We start from the raw sequence: 23769 nt of genomic DNA, 5'->3' as shown, positions 1-23769 counted from the left end.
CCCTTGGCGTTGCGCTGCGGGCTGAGGGGCCGGGCTCGCTGCTCCTCCCGCCTGCGGGGCGGGACGGGGCGGGGTGGAGCGGTGCCGGTGCCGGTGCCGGTGCTCCCGCAGCGCCCGCTGCTCGCTCCTCGCTCCGCCGCCGCCATGTACCTGTGCCGGGCCGCCTCGCAGGCGCTGGCCGCTCGCCTCAGCCGGGCTCCCTCAGCGGCCGGCCGGCTCCAGCACCGCGGTACGGCTGGGGGGGAGGACATGGGACGGGATGGGGTGGGACGGGACAGGTGCGGCGGGCGTTGGGACCGTTGGTGCGGGGTCCGTTGGCGGCTGCCCCGCCTGAGGCAGGGGCGGGTGGTGCTCCTCACAGCCCCGCTTCATGGGGGCGGCTGTGGCGGTGTGTGCTGAGCGGGTTGTGTAACCCTGGTTTCGGGTGTGCAGCTAAAGGTCAGCGGCCGGTGCGCAACGAAACGAGGTGCGTTAAAAGGAAACGGCTGCTGGTATGTGGTACCGCTGCTGATCGTGACTGAATAGCGACAGATTAATTCTTTTAATTCGTGGGCAGAGCATGTCTCTGTAGGTGCCACCCAGCACCTGGAAGCTGATGCAGGCAGACAGCAGCTAACAGAAAATCTTACGCCCTTAGGAAGACCTCAGCCGTGTACCCCAGTCACGTTAGCCACCACACCCCATTTAGCCAGTTGTGCTAAACATTGCTAATCTACATCCCCCCAGTTTTGCTACAGCTCTGTTGATCGTCCCTTCTCATGTACAGCTCAGACTGCAAAATTCTGCGTTATGATCCTATTGTAGCAGCCATTTTACATCGCTATCAATAACGTTTTTTCTAGCACCGCTTCGCCAGATGTCATCTGGGAGCGTTCCTGGCTCTTCTGGAGAGAACATGATTTACTATCTCCTTGCTGGCGTTGCTGCTTTTAGTGGTTTATTTTATGTAAGTGATTGGCAGCGGAGCTCTCTCTGCTCCGTCCTTCTGTTCGCTGCTCTATCCTTCTTAGCTGATGTGGTTTCAGGCGTGTTCTGCACTTAAAAAATATGGTCAGGATGTAAACTCTGTCAATAAAATGTGGTTGTCATAGCATAGAGCTGAAGCAGTTTAACATAAAAATCAGTCCAAGAGAATTAATGAGACAATGTATAGTGCTTGCCTATTTTACTGTTATTTTGATGTGCATGGCTACAGTGATTCTCAGTGGGAAACGCATTTAAAGCCATGTGAAATGAATGTGTCTAAAGACAGAGTAAGGCATCTGTCTCTAACACCTTGCCTCTTCTTGTGACTACAAACATTAAGGACATACTGCAGAATGAAAGAGGGATGTGAACCCAGAAGGGGAAGATTATGAACCTGGTTAACTGGGGCAATAAGAAGGATATGAATATTAATCACTCAGAAAAAGCACGTTGGAGTTTTGTAAACACCAAGTTATTTTCAAACACATTCAGTAATCATTTTCCACCCTGCCTCTAAATATATCAGTCTCTGTGCTTCATGCCCCTAAAGCCTTTCTTTTATAGCTTTCTTCCCTCGAGATTTGAAATAGTGACTAGCACATCCCGAAGAGGTACAGGTTTCTATCTCCCACAAAATAATCCTCTAAAATGGTAAACAGCATCTGTTTGTTCAAAATATTATCAGATTGTGTGACTGCATGTCTGAAAGAATTTTAAGTTCTCTTGCAGTCAGCTGTTTGCATACCATAGTTTGTACAAAAATAAATATCTGGCCATATATATATTTTTTAATACTCTGTTCAATTCCTGAAACACTGTATTTTCTCTCTGACATCTACACATTTTATAAATAGGTAACGTGTAAATATGTTACTGAAGCAAAATAGATTTTTTGGATATTTTTACCTTGCTTATAATAATTTGATATGCCTTTTAAGAGAAGCAGTAGTACCTGTTTGAAACCCTCCTCTTTTCCTTTTTTTTTTTTTTTTTTTAATTTTGTAGTTAGCTATTAGTTGATGTGCAGCTATATTAGTTAGATATATCTTTAGATATGTTATTTTTCAGACCTACAGAACCGTTGGTTCCTCCCGCAGCAACTACATTGAGCATATGCATATTCTTCAGGAGAGAGCTGAAGGGCGGAAAAGCTCGTACAGGTCAGGCAAGGGTGAGTCGAGCTCTTCTCTTGTTCTCTGGGTACACGAGGATCTGGAGCAGATATCTGGATTATGTAATTGGGCCTTAACCCTGTCCAAGTCCAAGATCTGTGACTGGAAGTAAAGACAAAGGTGTTCTGCTCAAATTTTGGAGATGGGCTTAATGCTTAGGCAGTGGATCTGTCCTGTGATCAACCTGAGGTATCTTTGGATGAAAAGAGCTAATGTGTGAACCTTGATTTTATCTTGGGCATTTTCATTTGATTTACGGAAAGCTTAATGAAACGTGATTGAATGCACGATGCTGTCAAAATCAGTTCTGTTCTTTTGTGTTTGTTTTTTTTTTTTTGGTGGGGATGAGGGGTGGGAAGAGATAATATCTCTTTCTCAGCCGACAGTTTGGCTCCAGGCCACATGTCATCAGGGAATGCAGTTCAATCTTGATGTGTTGAGCTGGGAGAAATATCTATTTATTTATTTAAATATTCTAAATAGAACCTATTTCTTGTCCCACGACTTTGATTTAATCCTCTTCATTTTAGATTTAAATGAAAAACAGACACCACCTAAATGAATGGCAAATCCTTCATGCTTAAATAATTAGACCAAGTTAGTTCAAATACTTGTAGTGGAATGTTGTCTCTGTCTACATCAATTAGTGTTACAATGAAGTTAATCTGAAAGATAGGACCTTGGCAAGCATGGCCTTGCTATGAAAAGCAATTACAAAAATGCCTTGTTCAGGGTCTCTTTATGTTTATTGAGTTATCGCTAGAGCAACAACAAAAAACTTTTAAAAACATGAAGCCATAGCACTTGAAGCTATTCTTTATTTTTTTCAGAGGCTGACATCTAGAGAATTGATTTCATGTATTTGCATCCACACAAATAGATTTGACTAAAGTATGCTGAGTTTAATTTCTTTTTCAATGTGAGAACATGCTTTATATTGTTAGCCTCTAAAATTATTTCTTTAGGAAGTACTCTTCTTGAAGTTCCACAATGTAGCCTTTAGTTTGAAAGCTTTAAAGCTTTTTTTTTTTTTTTTTTTTTTTAGCTTTAAAATTACAGAACTTAAGATTTTAAATAACAAAATACTTTAATCTCCTTTCTTTTATGCATCTGGAAATAACAAAGGTTCTAAACTTACTCTTTGGATGCTGAGATGGCCACAATTTTAATGCAATCCTTCCTTGTCCATCAAACAAAAAATCTGATCAGGACCAAAGTACGTATTTCTTCCCAGTGACTTAGCCTTTTGCTGTTTAGGGAAGAAACAAGGGTTATGCCAACCAAGGCAGTCAGAAGAATGCGGTAGCAGTAACAAAACCTTCCAGGCCACTCAGAACGTATTCAGCATATTCCCCCTTTTCTTTGAGGGTTCATTTCTGCTAGGTACTGACTCTTAACCCTAGGCTACCAAAATGTCTGAGTAGGATACCAGCAGAGTCAGTGGTACTGTTTACCCATTGAAGGTTATAGTTGTGTTGCCTGAGATGTGGGTAAGAGTAGCCAGTGCTCTGTAACTTAACTGTCAGTTCAGGTACTCTCCAGATATCCCATATCTGATGCCTTGTGCTGCTTAGAAATTTATGTAAACGCAACAACCAATGGCAGATGATTGCTGCCTTTCATTATTGATAGTAAGAACACTAAAACACTTCTGGGGCCATTCAGTGAAGACATTTGACACTTTTATTCTATATTATTTTGGATACTGGACTCCTGGCTAGATGCTCAAGCCGGAGTTTTCAATTGGACTTGAGTGACTAATTCCAATTCACAATACAAAACTACTGTTGAATCAGCTCTTTTTAAATATCCTTCTTCATTCCCAACTGTATTCTCCCCGAAGAGGTTTCTATTCTTACTTTTCCTATGGAATCCTGTATGTGCTTTCTCAAAAAAATTAACATCCCTTCCTCCCCTTTTTTCCTGTGCCCTGCATAGTCGCATTTTCTTGTGTATCTTGTTGTGGTGTGTTACCATAGTACTGCTTTTCCCAGAAGTTCCACTGGAGTTTCTTTCTCCACATATTCTTTAGATTCGGCCAAGTCCTTACACTGTTTCACAGTAAGCATTGCTGATAAGAGTGATTAAAAATTAAGTTCTTGAAGTAATCTAATACTTTTTGGGATCACTTAAGTTCAAGCTTAAAATACCCTGTAAAACAGCGTTGACAATGAAACCAAATGGCAGATAGAAAAGTAGTATGCTAAACAGAATGTTCATGGTGTATTTGCTACCTATCATATGGTAAGAAGAACATTCTAGCTGGAAGAGCTTACTACTTGGGTGCAGCAGATCAGAGAGAGACTCTCTTGATCTAAGTAGTTTTCATGGTTTCTCTTTCTGAGGAAAGTTCTCCCCTTGTGCCCAAACCCAAATTGTCTATTACAAAAAACTTCATGCAGCAAATGGTGCTGTCAAAACAAGAGAAACCATCAAATACTATTCCAGGCTTGCTTGTTTATTAGCAGGTTGAAATCATATTTAATGGTATCTTATTTAATGATGAAATTAGACATTTATAAGAAAATCTAATAGCAAATTTTCTGTATTTCTTTTTAACTGAAAGCTACTCTCAAATGTAGGGAGGGATTTTAAAAAGCCCCTGGCAGAAGCCTGACTCAAAGTTGCAGTTGGAAATCTGGGACATCACTTGAACTGCAAAATGATGCTTGCCTTGTGGAACATTCTACTTGTTTATTTAGCAAATACTGAGCTTTGTCTTCCATTTGCTTGTGTCTCCTTTTAACTTATTCCGTATTTCCTCCTTTTCAGCAATGATTTTTCTTTTTACCTTAATGCAAGCTGATTCAATCTTTCTAATCTGTACTCTGCTTTTACACTTTCCAGACTAAAATACAAGGGATATCTCTTTCCAAACCCGAGGAAGTTAAATACAAACAAAGGACAGTCGTTCACCATTCACCTACCATGGGATGACTTTATGCCTTCTATTGTAAACTCCATACTTGTGAGACTTTATGAGAAGCACCTATGTTTGCAAGGCCAAACCATATTGAGCTATTACTGAACCTGCTTTGTAGAAGGCAGTTCTGAGGTTGAGAAGCTGGCTGTTCTGAATGAATGCACTCTATATCTGACTGTCCAATAAACTGTACTGAATGCTGAGCTTGGCTGTTAGTCTGTTCTTTGCGTAATCAATGTATTTTTCTGAAAGATAGCATTCTCTTAAAGGGACATGATCAGGTTGTGGAGTACAAAGCTTTGGTTTGTATTGAACACTGAGCAGACTTGTGTTAAAACCTGAACACAGACAGATGGCTTTCTTATGCCAATGCAAGACTAAGACGTAAAATTGATCTGTTCAGTTTTTAAACAAATATAAAAGAATAAAATAAATTCTGACTATGTCTCTTTAAGTTTTTTCTTTTCCTGTTTCTTTCTCACTTAGTTTACACTGTATTGCAAACTTTATTTCCAGTTCTGTTTTTCACTTGGTGAGTTGGGTCTAGTAGTAAACTTGCAATGAACACTTGCTATATAACTTTCTTGATCTTAGTGCGTATTTGCATGCTGTTTGTGCATCTTCTCTGCTGTTTTGTGCTGCTTGTAATGACTTGTCTCAGCTGAGTATGAAGTATTGCATGCTTGGGAAAAATTGTGATTTTTGATTTCTAGAGAGTCTGACCCACAGCAGTTAGGCAATTCTTTGAGACAGATAGGACTGTTTTAGGTAAAAAAAAAAAAAAAAAAAAAAAGTTGTAAGCGGTCATATCTCCAGTAAAGTGAACACTGTTCACTCAAAATTTTCAATTAATTTTCTGATTTATATACCTCGTTTCAGTAAGGGTCCCTTGTCTCATTCAGTCCCGCAGGTCTTATCTTTCTTACTTGGGTGCTATGGCTCTTGCAGTCCCAAGTATGGTCACAGCGCAGCAAGTATAACGTTAAAGAAAGCAGGATAAACAGGGACAGCAGAATACCTCTGGCAAAGGAGAGCTAAGAGATGGCACAAGACCCATCTGAAAACTAATTCTGTATTGGGCTCTGCCCTATTGCAGCTACTGCCAGCCAAATTAGCCACCTTGAATGTAGCCCTGCACAAAGTGAAGCTGCGCCTTGGAAAGCAGTGCTTCTGAGCTGTGAGCCCGATTGATAACGCACTACCTAAGAGCTCCCAGGTATGGTGGCAAATGTCTTATTCCCAGTACGGTAACGTCACTACTGGGTGCGAACAGGAGAAGAATCCTGCTCCCTGTGAGGTCAGAGTCCATTATCACTGGCCTTTTCATCAGAGTAGATTTGGAGCAGCACTTGGTCTGGTCTGGTCGCTGTCACATTTTATTTTTATCCTTCCCTGCACCCCCACCTCTCACAGTCACTTGCTTTAAGCCACACTCTTGCTTGCTACACTGAATCAGTTGTGGAACTTGGTAATTAAGAATATGGTTTCCTTATCTTGTAAACATCTGTTTTTTTGGTGTGACATTAGACAATAGGGGGGAATCATTCTCAATTTATTGACTTGGTTTGTAGATTCTGATCTCAAAGCTTAGTTAGCTTCCCATTTTTAAATTTAAATGAGGATGATCGTAAGAAGTAGTTGGGGAATTTGTATTGCATGCATGCACTTTATGCTTTCTTCATTTGTATTAAATAAATCCTTAAAAGGTGATGAAGAGGAAACAGCTGAAGCTGCTGGAGAAGACACAGCCACGGAAGAAGCTGCTGCTGGACCTGCAGCACAGGATGAGAGTTCTGGGGTGTCCCCAGAAGCTGGAGGGGAGAGTGACTTACCAGCTGCGGATGCACCCCCTGCTGTGGAGGGAGCACAGCGGGAAGTTGCTGCTAATTCAGAAGTTGCTGCTAATTCGGAAGTTGCTGCTAATTCAGAAGCTGCTGCAGTGCAAGGTTAATTTATGAATGCACTTTTGTGTGTGTGTATGTCGTGAGTTCTTAAACTCTGCTTCTTAGAACAGAACACAAAGAACAAACACCGGTATTCCTATTGGAGGCTGTCCTGCAGTGAAAGCTAATTCAGTTGTTACCTTGACGTATCGTAAGTGTTAAGGTAACAGAACTTTCAAGAAAGTTAATTTAATCAGTGTCTCTAAAAGCATGCTGCCTGTGGCACCAGAGCTAGTCTAAAACTAGAAGAATTAAAAGTTTGTTTTATGACCCCATTCTCCTTCTTCAAGATCTTAGTTAAGGTGAGCAGGTAATGTGATTGGTTAAACAGTTGTTCTGTGAGTGGATTCCTAAGGGTCCACGGCTTCACAGGCTGTTCCTAGGGTGTGCACACTAAATATAGCTCTTCTGTCAGTTAACTTCAGCGGAATTGCAAAACAACCAACATGTCACTATGGTCTTGGTCTTAAAGATAGATCAGGTTAAAAATTTCAAAATTCAATAAAACGTCAAACTGGCATTAAACACGAGTCATTTGGAGGCTACATATGCAGTATTTTGAATTCTGAAATATTTTTGTTTACCGTTCATTTTTAAAATCACGGTAATACAAGTATGCAAACCTATCCATAAGCTGCATAAAACGTAATTTTATAATTTAGTTTGATTTTTTTTTTTTGCAATCAAATTTATGTACTGCTATCCTGTAAGTACAGAGCAATGACTTTTCCTCTTTCCTCATGAATGATTCAATTAAGATTGGAAGGGATACACACAAAGCAATGGGAATTTCTGTTTAGATAGGAAAACAGCAAACACTTGCATCTGGTACGCAGTTTTTAAAAACAAAGGAAGCAATTGACAAGCCTATGATGAAGGAGAAACTTCACTGAATTTCTTTCTTTGGAAAGGAAGACTTCAGTGTGGCTGTACCATGTGTGAAAACCAATGAGAGTATTAAGCTTGACTTAAACACGGAACCTTTACTGTGTGCCAGTGGTTGACTTCTTTTTTGAGAAAACAAATGCGCACCTACCTGCATCTAAAATATGAGTCAAACTGAGTTTACAAGTGTTTTGGCTGCTAGTGTGTGGGGAGGTAATTGTAGTACCTTGGAAGGTATTAGCTGATTCCTGAATTGTATTCCACCTTTTTCCTTGGAGGCTCCATTGAGGTATGGGTGCATCTTAATTGCCTTTTTAACAAAGCAACTTGAGAGGTGGTGCAGCTCTTCAAATGGTTGACTTCTGTGAAAGCTCTATATACAAACGGGATTTTAATTCATGTGTGAATGGTTCCTTGTGCTTGTCTGCAAAACAATCCATTAAAAATAACATGTTTTAAAACAATACTTGGTCCAACCTGGTAAATGTAATAATAGCTCATAAAAAGTATGAGTAAGTATATTTGTTGTGATTATTACAGTTTACATAAACAAATTAATTATGAGGTAATAATTAAAATACCTACATCTTTAAAAAGGAATCTACTTCTGTAGAATATTTACACTATTTCGTTTAGAAAGGAAGCAGTCTGGTATATGCAAAGTTAGTGAATCACAGGTATAAATAGAGATTTTTTAAAAAAAGTCTTTACCTCTGTTGCTCTACAGAGCAACTGCAAAATTTCATTTTAAGAAGCGGACACTTGCTTGTATCCCGAAGTGGCTGAATATTCCATTCACAACGCTGATCCATGGATAGTTACTAATTGTTGGGTAGGGTGGGATCTTTGTATGGTAAATATTCTCATCTCTCTTTGGAAGATGAAGCAGCTAAGGCTCTAGAACCTTGCCTGAGAAATGTTGTGTGTACGTGTCTGAGTATCCAATTCCAGACGCAGTGACTTTTTGTAGTTGGTTACTATTTTTAGAAGAGCAAACCTGTGCCTTGTTACTGCTCGTGTAGACTGGGAGTCGATGAGGTATCGAGATATTACTGATTTCCTAAATCTATTTTCTCAGGCAACATACTGAAAAACCAGCACTAGAACAGAGCTTCTGTTGCATAGATATTTATGAGGGCCATCTCCTCTGTCAAATCTTGCTGCAGCAATTATTCTTTGCTGAGTGGTAAGCTGGCAGAAAGAAACCTGTGAGACGTAAAATTGTTGAGAGACTTCTGCTTGTTGTTCCAGCCATCTTCCTTCCAACCTCTCATCAGGAAATTACATGTTAGCAAGAACGTGTCGTGTCAAGCAGCAGCACTTGTGCTTCACCTCAGCGATTACTAGTGTCCGAGGCAAGGGAGTGCCCAATCTCTTTGGCATTTCCGGGGTGTTAAAACTTAGGATCTGAGAACAGTTTTCTGGTGCAGCTGGTCACTATTAAAGTCAATTTTAAATAATCGTTCCTAATAGTTGTGCCTAAGCCAAGGACGAACGGTGTGAATCCCATAAGCAGTTCATGTGAGGTTCCTCCTCTGGGGCTGTCCTGCCTTGGCTGCAGCGTAACCTGAATCCTGCGGTGGGAGGCTGCAAGGTCAGCGGGGCCGCCTGTCACCAGGTCACCTTAGCATGCCATGCATCTGCGCCTCCCAGCCAGGCCCAGCCTGCAGTAGAACAGCAGGGCTTCTGAGGCAGTTCTTTCCTCAGACCTCCAAGGAGCTGACAGATGCCTCTGGCTCTTGACCTCGTGAAGGCTTTAACAAGCAGCACACAAAAGCTTAAAGAAGTATCTCTTTCCTACAAGCCAGTTTCAATCAACAACAAAATTTAAATGTAAGAAGTTGTGATATTGTGAGCCAGAAGTTTTCTTCTCTGTATGCACTTTGTCCAGAGTGTTTACTTGCAGTAAACAGCTACTTGTGAATTTAAAATGTTTTCTTCTATTAAATTAAATTTAATTAAATTAAAATTTTATTTATTAAAAATATTCTGGAAATACCTTTCAGTTCTGTATTTAATAGTCAATCATTTATGGTTTTCTCTTCATTTAGAGAAAAAGTGTCTGCACTTTTACTAAGGCAGAGAAGTATTTTCTCTCAGAATTGACAAGGGAAATATAGATTTGAAAAAGAATACTTATTTAAATAACTTTTATTAGTTTTGTAGGTAGCTTGATACTACTTCTGCAGATGAAGATGCAAGTATTTTTTATTACCATCACACCTCTACTTTCTCAAATGCAATTGATTTTCTTAATTTATAAAGCTTGCTTTAATATTTTTAGAAGTGTAAAGTAGCCAACAAATGGACATTCATCTCAAGCTCAAGCATGCATAGATACATATGTATGTATGCAAGTAAAATGAGTGAGCATCTATGGATGCTCAAAAACCACAAAACCTTGGATGTAGGTACTTAAACAGGGTCATTTCAATTTTAGAAAGCTAATTATAATTGCACTTGGCTGAAATTTTCTCCTTGCTTCAATCTATGCAATTTACAACTCAGTATTAGTATATGGAATTTTGTTGTTGCTAAAAAAAAGTATTGTGTCACACTGTTACTCTAAATTCTGTTTTCCTGTGCTTTTTCTATTACTTGAGCAATTGCACTGTCACTCTTGGTTACTGCCTGATGCTGGTAAGTTTCACCCCGTTTTCCTTTTAGTGTACACTGTGTGATGATAAATAAAGATCAGTTAGTCCTCAGATAGAACAAATGCTATAAAACGCACAGATTGGCAAGAGACTATTTGGATTCAGCAGAGTTGTTGCATTAGCGACTGTCTTAGTTTGTTGGACTGCTGCTACAAACTTTGTTCCAACTCTGGTTTTGCCATTATCAGCTGGAATAGCAAAATCAATTAGCTCAAAGCCATTTGCTCGTAGACTTCTGTGGTATAGGTTCCTTTGTTTTTTGCAAGTAGTGAAGAACACGGTCTCTTCTCCATTTATTATTTCAAACACTGTTCTTCCATGACTGGATTTAGGAGGGGTGAGTAACTAGGTTTGGGGAGGATTAGTGTGTGAATGTGCCAGTGTTTTCTGTGTTAAGCTTTGAATGACATTATAATGCCAGCTGTCTGCAACCTAGAGAAACAAATGTAGGCTGTGCTGGGCAGGAGTTACTGCTTTCCGGACAGAACTTTTGCTGACCCCATCACACAATGATGCCAAGCAGATAAAAACACCCTGCGTGACCAGTGTACGTTGGTTTTGCTTGGTAAGTTACCAAACTCTGGGTGCGTACTCAAATGCCTTCTGATCTGCGCTGTGACACTGGCAGTATTTTGAGATTGCTGAGAACTCCTCAGTGATTGCTCATACTTAGTCAGAGGTTTTCATAACGATGTTGCTCAGTAGAACAGATGCATCCTCCCAGTCATTTGTTTGTGTGAGATGTAGGAAGGAGGAAAAGCTGTTCTACCTGCAGCTCTTTATGACCTTAAAGTCGTGTTGGGGCAAGATGCAGCACGGATAGGGCTGGACAGACCTTAACTACATCACCTGCCTACAGTTGGAGCTTGGGAAAGTGACTACGCTGTTCCTCTCCCCGCAGCCCTCATCCTTGCCTGTGTAAATCAGAAGCATCTCCTAACAGGCCTACTGTTTGCCATTTTTATACATATGGCATTAAATGGGTCTGTAGATAGAGAACGTTGTGACAAGACAAATAGAACGAGGGAAATCGGAAATCCTCTCATCTGACTAAATTAGTGCTTAATTGTCAACTATAATAAAGGTTTTCTATTTAGAATCTCCTTTTAGAAGATTTTTTTTTCTTTCCTCTTCATTGGTTATACTGGATGAAGTGAGCTAAATTAGGCTTTAGAAAATAGAATTATGAGAATGTTATCCTACAGGGGCAGCATCCATATCCGTGGAACTACTGTTGGCCATTTCTCCATCTGTCCCTTGGGCTGCTGTGTTTATTTTCCATCCTTTTGATTGCCATATATCGGCCACTGTTCTCTTATCTCTTCCTCCTGTTGTTCTTTCATAAAACTGAGCTTATAGATGAGTCATCGTAGCATAAACAACTGGAAAAATCTGTGGGATGAATATGAACAATGTTTAGAAAATAATTCTGTAGAAGCTGTGAGTATCTGAAGACATAAGCTGGTAAACAGACAGTTTTGACCACCTCAGCTGAAGAGAGACTTTTACAGCATGCACTAAGGGGTGGTTCCAGTAAAATGGAAAACTGCTAGTAATTCCCAGCCAAGGGTGCAAACAAGTAAGTGTGTGAGAACTGCTTAAAGTAACTGTCTTCCTGTTTGTCTACTATAGAGCAAGGGGACAAGTAGTTACTAACGGAATATTAGAGCTGACGAAATGGCATAAGGTGAATAATGTGTAAATGGTTTTCACCACTAAGGAGAAAATGGAAGTACTGATTTTACTAATAAAATATTCATAACTCCACGTCAAGAATAATAATAGTAAAAATACAATTTGAAAGATAACTTTCTTTAAATTGGAAAGCAAGGACTTACGTTGGTCAGCCTACACCATTAGCATTTATTTCACGTTAGATACTAGTACCCGTGGTACTTGAACGTGTTCTGTAAATACAGCATGTGGAGGAATACTGTTAGTGTCCTGCTTTAGAGAAAACGGCACCAGTGACATCTTTTTATTCCCCAGCGGTGAGAGTGCAAACCAGCACTGGGATTTTTGTATTAATTTTTGGCCAGTGTTTCTCACTGCAGAGAGAAACTTCTTTTTCCAAAACCAACAAATGCTGAACTTTGGTTGCCACTCGGGCAACTGTCTGGCATGGGTCAAACTTATCCAGGATCTAAGGCAGCCAGGTACTCCCACCTTTTGTGATCTATTTTGCAACATCTCACATATGCATTCTTGAGTTACTTTAAGATGTGTCAGATTTTAAGTGAATTCTATTTCACTGCAAGATTTTCATGAGCAGTTCTTTAAACTAAGAACAGGGAACGTTTTGCTCTGCCTATCTTAATGTTTCAGGGGACACCCTAGAAAACTTCAGTGGAGCTTAATGGGGAGAAGCTTTACACCCAAGGACTGTCCATAGAATACTGTTTCCTATTTTCAGTTATTTGATTTTTTTTTTCCTTTGGAATTACTTTGTGACATTGGTTATGTTATAGGTAGCTTGAAATATCAAAGCCTTTTTTGGTATTTTGGTTTGTGTGCATTCTGTGGCTCCGGGCAGATTCCATTCATATTATGCTGGCTATCTGGTATTATTTTAGCTTTATAAAGCCAAATTCTTCTGCAAAGAATATTTTCAGAAGTAATTGAGCATGACTTTCTGCATGAAAGATACCAGTCTCATCTTGACTGTTTAAAACAAAACACAAACATGATATGAAAAATGTCTGTAAGTGAAATGATTCACTCAGAAAAGTGCATATTTTTTAATGTAATTTAAAAATATTTTTAAATGGAGGAAGTGAATGTCAGTTGATTATTTTTTTTCTAACTGAAATGCACATTTTGTTAAAATGAATCAAAAGATCAGGATCAAAGAACAGGGAAAATTTACAGCTATCTTAGATTTTTTACAGCTAAGAACATTTAAAGCTATCCTACACTAGAATAGCTATAAATGTATTAGTAGGGAAATGCAAAACTGGGGAAAAATGCAGGCTGTCTCTACTAAGAAGGCTGTAGCTATCTTGTATGGTCTTGTTATGAAACTTCCAACCTGAGGGAAAAAAATCTCCACGTATCCCCAAGCAAGGGAAAAACTGAATGTAACTTTCTTTTTAAAATCAGGAACACCTCTCTTCTCCATGTATATTGTACATAAGAAAAGCATGCTTAAGAAAATGCTTCAAAAATACACAGTAAAATGTAAAGTCTTGTTTATTATATTCTTCTATTTTACAAGATTGTATAATTACACCTGCTGGCTATTTGTTTGGTTATCTATAAATTGGTATCCCTAGATGTCAAGAATGATCAACAGGTTTCAACACTAAAGCACTCTGTACGAGGAGAGCACTCCGAAGCAGTGCTGAGTCAACTGGCCAAAGGTAGTGAAAGTTTGGCTGTAGGAATGAAACTCTGAATTCCTGGAGTGCCCCCCACTCTCCAAATGTTTTTTTGTTTTGTTTTAAACTTGGACTTTTCTCTTTTTTTCACGCCGCTCCTAACGTGTCAGTCTCCTCTATTTGTTCGTATTAAGAGAAGGGTGTATTTCTTCACAAGGTAAAGTCCTTCACATGCATGAGGAAGGAGGACAGCAGTTCTTTCCTTTTTCAGATAACTTCTTTCAATGTATAAAATGTTTTGTTTGTTTTTCTTAGCAATTAATTGTTAACTGCTACTTTAGTGAAAGAAGACCTAACCCTCACATTAACATGGTTGATTTTCTTGAATTGCTGCAAGGTTTAAACTTTAGTTTAAGTTAGTACTAAAAAAGACTTCTGCTTTTTGCTTTTTTTTTTTTTTTTCCTAAAAAAGAAAAAAAAAAAAGTTTTGCTTCCAGAGTAATTCACACTTGCACACTAGACAGGGGAGTCAGACTTCTGACTCTCTGAGTTCACCTCTTGACAATGCTGACATTGCAGGAGATGAGTGTAGTAGGTAAAGAAGTAAACTTTGTTTTTAATTCTCTTTGATTTTATATATCTTATTATTTTTTTCAGGAATTATTACAATGAAACCTGTCAGGAAATAATATGTATGTATTTGACCATTGTTGGTTTGGTTTGTTAGCTTTGGTATGTGGTATGAAACACAATATGGAAAATTCAGCTTTATGAACACTGAACTCTAAAACCTGACAATATCTCCCATGCAGCAAGTGCTATCAGAAACATTATCATTTACAAAAACTTTGCAGGAGCCATGTTCTTAGCAGATTTCAGACCAACTGATCAGTGCCCACTCAGCTTGTGCCATCCCTCCCTTTCACCTGCCTGCTTCAGGACCACACTACAGCATATTGTTTGCCACGTGAGGGGACACAACTGCCAAGGGAAATTGGTTTGACCTCAGACTGGAACTCTTGAGTCCCAGACAAAAGTCCAAGTTGATCCTGCTTGAAAAGTCCCTCAGGACAGTTTTAAAGCTTGTTTAAAATGCTTCAAAGCTTTGAGGGATGATGCTATGCAAGCAGTAGGATCTGGATTCTGAAAGTGCATCCATATGTTGTTATTAGCAGGAAAAAATCAACCCATGTGTGTTTTTTTGCTGATTTTTATTTTTTATATTGTTAGCTGGAGTAAACATCAGTCATACAGGTCATACAAGTCCCTGCTTATCATGCTTCTCTGTTCTGCAGGGAGAATGCTGAGCTCGCTAATATTAAGACAATCAATGGAAAACCATGAGAATGCAGAAATGCAATGGATTTGGAATGTTTTCTGTTCTATTCTGAATGCAGAAATGTACAGTCCTGCTCTCTCAATGCTAGAGCTTGTAGCATTTGTAAGAGTAACAATTGTATCCTTAGAGATTGCAGGAATAAATATTTTACAAAGGAGGAAGCTTTTTTTCACTGAAATGATAGGAATACAGTTTTCTAAAAATTATACTCCTGGGTGGAACTGGATGTTGGACATAGTGCCTATAAGCTACTGGAGCTTCCTAATGCTGCTGCCTTGTCTAAAACCAAAACAAGCTAATTTCCTTTTGTCCATAAAATCAATTTCCTTTTTTATATTTACTTAACTCAAAACAGATGGGCTTTCATAACATAACTAGTTTGGTATTGTTTGGTGCATGTTTAATGTGCAGCTGGTTCTTGCCCAGTCATGTTTCTGCATGCACAATTTGGAAAGGCTTATTTCACCTTGAAATGGGTATCTTGTAAAGCAAAGGGATCTAAAACCCACTTAAAAGTGCATGTAATAATCTTAGGCAAAAATAGGGGATATTTTTGTTTGAGTTCAGTGTTACACTGAAGCAAGGGATATTATAAAGGTGTTGAGTTCTGTATTGGTGGTTGTGCAGTGACATCACGCCAGTGGCTTAAATAGCCTGAGGTCTTTGTACTCTCTAAATTTCCAGTATGTTATAATCCCTTTGAACACTTTCAGAACATCCGTTAATGCAATATGTATAGCCTGGCTACTTGCTGGTAAACATGATTAGTTTGATTTCTCTGAGGCTTGAAGTTCTTCTCAGTTAGCTTTTGTTGGAAGGACTAGAAAGCTAAGCTCCTAATTCAGATCTTCAGATGCAATAGTACAATGCTAAAATTATGAAGTGTACAGCTTCTGTAGAGTAATATGTCCTACAAAGATTTGGGACAGGAAAAAGCACTGAGTGAAACTGTAAAATTATGAAATCATTAACTGCAGTGCTGCTAATGCATGATGTACTTGTTTTTTTTGTTGCTGCTGTTGTTGGTTGTTTTGTTTGTTATTTACCAAATTAAGAAAAAAAATACCTTGAGAATATAGAAAAATTAAGAATATCAAGAGCATTGCCACTTTTAGATTTTATATTATCTGGGTTGGGGTGACAGTCATTTAAGACTAATTTGACTGGAACATTGCAAATAGGTGTTTTGATAAAGACGTTAAGGAGCTGACGTAGTATTGTATAATATTTATAAGAAAGCAGCTGGGCATTCAGTGGAGAGCATTATACAAACAGTACTTAAATACCATGTGTCTTCACTGCAGAGAGGCAGTTACACAAGGCAGATTATTTTCAGTCAAAGCATGTAGAAATCACCAGAAAGCTCACGTAAATAGAGAAAATGGGTCACAGTCATTGCTGCACAAAGACATATGGGGACTTTGGAATTTCAAACTGATCAGCCTTCGGAAAACTACACAATCAGTTAAGATGCTATAACACCTCTATGGCTCTATTTGAAAAATGAGCTTAAATTTTGTGGAATTGTAGAACTACCAAAAGTTAGAAGTGATTTCAATACACCCTCTGTTCCTCAATCAACTTCTATGGAGCTTCATGACAGACTTATTATCAGCTTCATGAAAACTGAATAGACAGAGAAGTGCTTCCAAGGATTATGAAAAACGAGTTATCACTGTACCTGGCACAGATTAAAATCTTCTTTTATGTAGCGTTACTGCAGTATTGTACATAGAACAACAGAGATATTAGGCAGCACTGAAAAAAATACGAAAAGCATGCAGATAAAAATAAATAAATAATAAAAAAAAAACAAGCAAGCCCATTGAGATTAAATTAATATTTAAGGAAACAAAAAGGAGAAACTCCTGAACTTCTTAATGCTTTGTGCTGTTAGCTGATCAATAGAAGAGGGAGATGTGATGGACCCTGTTGTAATCTTTAATGCCCTTCACAGACAAGGAACTGTGTCACGGACCCGATTCTGCAAGTGGTGGGTGACTTGTTCTCAAATTGCCAGGTAATCATTAAACTTGGTTTGCCCTGGGATCACAGGAATTCCCTAGAACAGGGAAAAATGTGTTTATCTTGTGAGCGGGACACTGCATTTGTTCCAAGACTGAGCTGTGTAAAAACCACCAAAAAATAGAGACTTGTTTTGGTACGTCAGATTAACATTCAAAATAGCAGTCGTTGTTATGGAGTTGTACAGCACCATGTTCAGGTTGGTACCATCTTTGGATGATATTTTGGCAATGGAAATAGGAAGAAAGCACACTGAAAATCTCTGAAAAGTTGATCAATATCGTTGAACAACAAAAACCACATGCAAAGACCCTTCCTGATCTGTATGCTCTATTGCATCTTTGACTATAAAGAACATGTCACATTACCATGCTGAACAGGATGATAACAATGTAAGAGCAGACCACACAGAATGGCTTATTACCTTTTTTTTTTTTTTCCTCCTTTCCTAAGTTTCTAACTGTGACAATACAGAGAAATTAAAATCTTGTTAGGTGTTTAATAATTTTCCGTACATGTCCTGATGTAAAGTACAGTTTTGTCAGGTTGCTGTTGGGCAACTTTCAGTTTAATATAGACATGTCAAGAAAGCTGTGGTGATAGCAACAGAATTATAAAGTGAGCAGGACTTATTTTCATGATGCATTTTCATGGTGCTCAGAACAAAAAATGACACCTAGTACCTTGTCATAAATGCAATAAGGAAAAAAAAAAGCTGCTAAAATGGTCTTCCTGGGCTAGTCTGAATCTTTGCTAGAGATAGTGTCTGGAGTAATAGATAATGAGTGGTCTAAACTGCCCCAGCTGATGCAGCCAGGAGCTGAAAGGAGCACTTCAGTTGTGGCATCAAAAAGGTTGCTCCTACAAAATTCTGTCCATGTGCACTCAAAGAATGAATGTGAACACCACTCCAGTTTCCAAGGAGGGAAAGCACTAGCTAGAGTTTTCTGTAGTAAGCAGGGACAATTACTTACAGGTTTTCAAAAATGCAAAGCCTAGGTTAGAAGAATATGAGAAGAGACATTTTGCTTGAGTAACATTTTAAAATGTGATGTGTTTGGTGTCCCTGTAGAATGTAGATACACAGATACACTAATAAATAGGCATCAGGAGATAAAATCTGTATCTGTAAGAGAATACACAGTTTGGAGAACACGTACCTTTTCTTTAGGACATGAAAACATCTCATGTTTATAGCTTTCTGCCCCAGGGCTAGGAATAGTCAGATACTAGTTGTGATATTTCCTGGAATTCCACTTGCAAAAGTGTATTTGCATGATAAGATTTAATCATCTCATAGGCTCTGTTGCCTCCAATTACTTCCAGCATGTGTGTTAGGCAGATACTTCACATTTTGTGAGCCTTGACTGCTTTCCCTTATTTGTGCCAGTGAATGGACAGGAAAGACAAGACAATTATCTCTCTGATTTGATTCATAGAAACTGTGAGTGAAGTCTTGGATGTTGCAGCTTCTTCTGACCATGAGGAAAACTTAGACAGTGTCAAGGAAGGAGTAGCCTCAGCAGCTCAAGAGATGTCTGACACAGCCTCAAGGAACCAGGACGCTGATGCTGAGGAGTCGGGGCAGACTTCAGAAGGTGCAAGAGTACAGCTGGGTCTGAAACCTTTGGTCTCTGAAAACCACCGGTGGCAGTTTGCACTGAACTAGCTGCAAGAGCGTGCAGAACTGAAGTGGCACAATGTGTCTGCTGGTGGTGACTGCGTTTGGCAGTGTTAGCAGAAAATTTAATGTTGAAGTGATTTGCTATGCATTAGAAATGGGTGCCAGTAGGTGGGCCATGGGGGCATTTTGAGCTCAGCACCCTGCCAAGTGGCTAGACATACAGTCCAGTAAAAACATGAAACTCTGCCTTTTGCTCTATGTGATGTAACACTTTTTCTTTAAAAAAGTCTGACTTCATTTGAAAGATAGAATTTTCTTAAATTACATTGCTGTATAGAAAAATGTAGAAAAAGATATTTATAAGCCTTACAATGTTTCAGTACGGATATAAATGATTCATTCTTATATTGCTCTTGAAGTTGAACAATATAATTGAATGCAAAGAAAAATGTGTGTTAAATCAACATCACAGAGATTTTCAAAGTTTGTCTGCTAACTCTTTTACAATTAGATATAAACAGTATAAAGACAAATGTCTGTATACCTGATATGACTTTGAAACTCATATTCCTTTAGTCCAAAAGACCCTTCTTATTTGTAGCTGAGTAAGTTGTTTCCTTTTCTTCTGCAGGTATACCATACAATGTTTCTCACTAGCATTTTGTCTCCATTTGCAGTTTCTGTGGACAAGGAGACACCTGAAGAAATTGCTAAGGAACCCTAAAGGTACATAGTGCAATTGCAGCATTGAGGTTTCCTGCAATTCACCTTTCTGTTTTTTTTCGGGTAGTGGTAAATGCAGGATGTGGCAAGTCTGCACGTGCACTCTGATGGTGAATTGGTATTTCCACACGTAACAAGTGCACTGTAAAAAATAACTTAACTGAAGCATTTCTTATTGGTTAGGAACATCTTTTAGAGGTTAGGGAGCAAAACTACCAATTGCCACACTGGTTATTTATTTCTGTCTTTAGCTTAGTTCCCTGCAAACTGGATTAAGACCCAAGAATTATGGTTCTCTGCAAGGCCAAATTTGTTCTTTGGATGCTGATTTCAATTACAGAGATACTGTACTTCTGGGATATTATGCTATACAAGTGACCCGCCTTTTATTTTTATTTTTTAAATACATTTTTCAAGATTAAGCTCTCTGCACTTTCAGTTTGTGCTAGGGGAAAATATCAAGTACAACATTGTTACTGGTTCTGATCCACCAGGCAGCTCCTCCTGAAACATGACTGATAGCCTTCAACTAATGTTGCAGTAGACTGGGATTAAGGAATACTTAGATATTATCAGTTGGACATGTTACTTCATAGAATAAAACATTTTTTCTGAGTTTTATTATTCTGTGTGACCCCCTTTCCAAAATGGACTGTAAGATGGTGAGAGAACCCTAAGGGGAAAGAAATTGATTGATAGATTGGCTGAGAAATGAACATGAAGCTTGGTAGAAAAGATACTAATTAGAATAGGGACAAATGAAAGCTAAGCAAATAAACCTTTCAGGTCAGGAATTCTCCACATTATTTTTACTTCCAGTTAACAATTCATGCATGAAATCTTGGAGCACCGGTGCAAGAGGAGAAGGAAGCAGAGCAAAGAAACTTTTATTTCTCAGTGTGTCCTCAAAATGTATGTTGTATGTCTATGAGCACTTGAAACATAATGGCACAGTACTATGAGTCGGCCTCAAGTGCAGGTTTACTTAGTCCATCATCCACTGCAATATAAATTATCTTAATGCCTCTTATCTTCATTTGATAAGAGGTAAGTTCTGTCCTTAAGCTGCATTAGTAAATAAGCCAAATGTCTTGGGTCTTTTTACATGTTGTTTTAGCATTTGAAACTAAGGAAAAAAATAAAACCAATGCCAACATTATAAAATAATTTACATAATACTTGTTCTTCTACCAAATACAATGTCTGTATTTTACTGGAAATTATGGTATGAAGGGGAACATATATCTAACGAATATGGGTGAGATGTGCAGAAAAGATGAAAGGGTGTGATTCTCAAAACTGCTGGTTTTGCTCAAAATGAAAGCTACAGGCACCTGAGGACATCACATCAGAAAGCCAAGATACCAGGAAATTCTCTCCACTCTGGGCCACACAAATGCGATAACATAAAGAAAGTAATAACGTTAGGAAGTGATTTGTTTGCTTGTTTTGTTTTCCTGTTAACATCTTGCAACCCTAAATTGTTGCACTGTTATTCCAGTTCACTTTCTATAAAATACTAGTTATTCAGCGAAGGGGTACAAGTAGTAGTAGTGGATGAAATCCTCAGTTCAAGCCTTGAATTGATGCTGAGAGCTTGTCTGGGTAAGAACTCACTGTTGTTCCCCTTAATTTTCAGAGTATAGCAGTTATTCTGTGTGTGGCTCTTGGCCCCATACTGACACTGCTATGAAGCTACGTATATCAGTAATCTCAACAAACACAATTGCTTTACCTCATGCTTAAAGTTAAGTGACTATTTGTAGGCATAAGGCTTAGTGAATCTGCCCAGCATGCAGGGGAAATCATTGACACCTGGGCAATGTGGCTGAAGATGAGGGATTCCTTGAAATTGTACTTTATCGCAGAGCAAGTTTTTACAAGCCATCAGATAAGTATGATTTACACAGCAGTAGCGTTTATATGCTGCAATCACTTAACTGATAACCTGCAGTTAAAACTACGGTGCGTGTTGACAGTTCCAGAGAAACAGGCCTGCTGAATGAAGTCTGTTGCTAACATCATTTACTGATGCTCCCTCTAAAACACTTTTTTTTTTTTTTTTTTCCTTTTCCCCAGTGAGCGGCACTGAAGCCCTTGAAAAGTTCAATGGAAATATTTGTGGCAATCAACCAGCCGATTCCTGTGTGAAACCTCATACTCCTCCCTGAAGATGCAAAACAATCCGTGCAGTTCGTCACACCGCACGCTACTTACTAGGACCAGTGTTCATTGCTGCAGCAGACAACCTAATACGATTTAAGTTGGCTAGGCAGACACTTATTCTGCAATTAACATCTCTGCTTTAGAAAGTAGCACCTGATAACATGTGTCAAAGTACCACCCAGCATGTAACGATAGCTAGATGTACCAAGAGAAGCAGTAGGCATAACTGAATCCATGTCAGGTGAACTTGTTTTAGCTCTTGGCTGTCTAGGTGTTTACTTTGATTTCCTCCTTTTGGTCCAAACTGTGGTGCACGATTATACCATTGTAACATTCCACATGGAGTAAAAAGTTTTAACTAAGCTAAAACCTTATAAAAACTACCTGGTAGTATTTTTATATTGGGTCACAGGGGGAAATAACAACCTTGTTTGTCTTAAGATTTGGATTTTCGATTTTTACCATAGGACATATGGCTCTACGAAATCTGATTTTCCTCCTGTGTGAACATTGTAGATGCTATCCTTCCTTGCACAACAGTAGCCAGGAGAAAATGTTTGTAAAGCTTCTGCTCTGAGAACAAGAACTGTGTGCACGCAGTAGCAATAAGGACTTTATCACAAATCACAGAAATGAGGAAAATCAAAGTAACGCTGGCTGGAGCTACCACGCTTGATCCAAGTGTTGGCTCCTGCCCTGGGGGTGCTGGGCCCCGTTCCTACCAACCCTCGTTCAGCTTGCTGTAGTCTTCGTGTTGTTCTGTCTTAGCAGCGACATTGCAGCGGTGGCATAACACGACGGAGGATTGAGAGAGCGCTCTCGTACGAACTGGGAGCAGTTCAGGCTCTGGTTAAGCTCCTCTGAGAGCTGGCAGGTGGCCAGCAAAATCCCCAGGGAAGGCTATGGCAGAGGTGTTCAGATGGACAAGGGTTCCTAGGGGCTAATGAAGAGCAGAATGGCTATGGAAGCTCAGAACAAGCTGTTATCTGTCAAAATACTCTCCCCCAGAGAGGGGCATTTTGCAACCTGGGCTAACTGTGAAACAGATCACAGTAAAGTTGCTACAAGGGCCTTTGCAGGCCAGTGGCCTTTTTTGCTCTTTCTCAAAATGTACAGCCACTAAATAACCTTGCCTTGTTAGTATTAATAATGGAAAAATCTATAATGAATAATTAGTTTGTAAGCCTGTGTTCTCCTAGCCCTCCATTCTGCTTTATGCAGGCACATGAATGAGTATCTATTTAAAAGTATTTACGGAGGTTCCCATCAGCTAAAAGCATTACAGCCATCAAGAATGGCAACAGTTCTAAGTGAGGCCCAAATAAGATTTATTATAAACAATTTCTATAGAAACTGTGAACTAAAAGGTGTATCTGTCTGCTTTCTCTTCGAGCAGAACTTTGGAAAGATGCTGAAGGGGAAATGATGGCATTTTAAAATTCCCACCCTTGCACAAAGAAATTCCTGCTCCTCCACCTGTCACACAGCAAATTATAACAGTGCTCCAACAAGAATGTGGCCTATTGTCCCTGCACCTGCTTGTAAGAACGACTGGAATAATGCTGAAGCAAAATCAGGCTCCTGAGCTTCAAGAAGCCCTTCCATAGCCTTCTACTTAGAGGATAAAGCCACTGCGATTAAGAGCATTTTTTTATTTTTTTTTTTGTAGACAAAGCTACTGGAATAAAAGTCTTAGCCTGATATTTTGTTGGATGTCTGTCTATATTTATCTGGTAGATTAAACATTCTGTGATGGATGATTTCTCTTAAATGTTATTTTTTATTTCTTCATTTTCAGAAATTCCCAGTGAAAAAAGCTCTGATTTCTACAGCTGGCTGTAGGGTTTCTGAAATTGTAGGATTTTCTGACTGTCCCTTTGTCTCTGGAATTGCTTGGGTATTGAGTAAAATATATTAGCCCATGGGAACAGTTGCATGAAGAATTGAAGCACAACCTTCAGGGAGCTTTCCAAAGCAATCTTCCCAGTTTCAAAAAAAAAAGTCATAATCCCGGGATCACCTGTATATA

General features: G+C 39.1%; 1 protein-coding gene across 4 annotated transcripts; it reads left to right on the top strand.

Moving 5' to 3' along the window:
• MGARP (mitochondria localized glutamic acid rich protein) lies at positions 1-23441 on the top strand. Of its 4 annotated transcripts, XM_068680761.1 has the most exons (8): positions 1-229; positions 843-946; positions 2035-2137; positions 6768-7007; positions 18667-18825; positions 19529-19577; positions 21654-21695; positions 23134-23441. In XM_068680761.1, exons 1-6 carry the CDS (start codon positions 145-147, stop codon positions 19573-19575), a joined length of 738 nt encoding a protein of 245 aa, XP_068536862.1. In that variant the 5' UTR covers positions 1-144; the 3' UTR covers positions 19576-19577; positions 21654-21695; positions 23134-23441. The 4 variants fall into 4 exon arrangements, with proteins under 4 accessions (XP_068536862.1, XP_068536861.1, XP_068536864.1 ...); XM_068680760.1 differs by having other exon boundaries at positions 2-229; positions 21654-23441; XM_068680763.1 differs by lacking the exons at positions 18667-18825; positions 19529-19577 and having other exon boundaries at positions 10-229.
• Positions 23442-23769: the final 328 nt, after the last annotated feature.

This window comes from Anas acuta, chromosome 4 (assembly GCF_963932015.1).
Source record: "Anas acuta chromosome 4, bAnaAcu1.1, whole genome shotgun sequence".
Lineage (NCBI taxonomy): Eukaryota > Metazoa > Chordata > Aves > Anseriformes > Anatidae > Anas > Anas acuta.
This window is presented reverse-complemented; position numbering and strand designations above follow the sequence as displayed.

Excerpts from the sequence above, each read along its gene's own strand:
- MGARP (XM_068680761.1), top strand. The coding sequence starts at position 145 with ATGTACCTGTGCCGGGCCGCCTCGCAGGCGCTGGCCGCTCGCCTCAGC. Across the intron at positions 230-842 it reads CGGCCGGCTCCAGCACCGCG|CACCGCTTCGCCAGATGTCA; the intron begins GTACGGCTGGGG and ends CGTTTTTTCTAG. Across the intron at positions 2,138-6,767 it reads CTCGTACAGGTCAGGCAAGG|GTGATGAAGAGGAAACAGCT; the intron begins GTGAGTCGAGCT and ends AATCCTTAAAAG.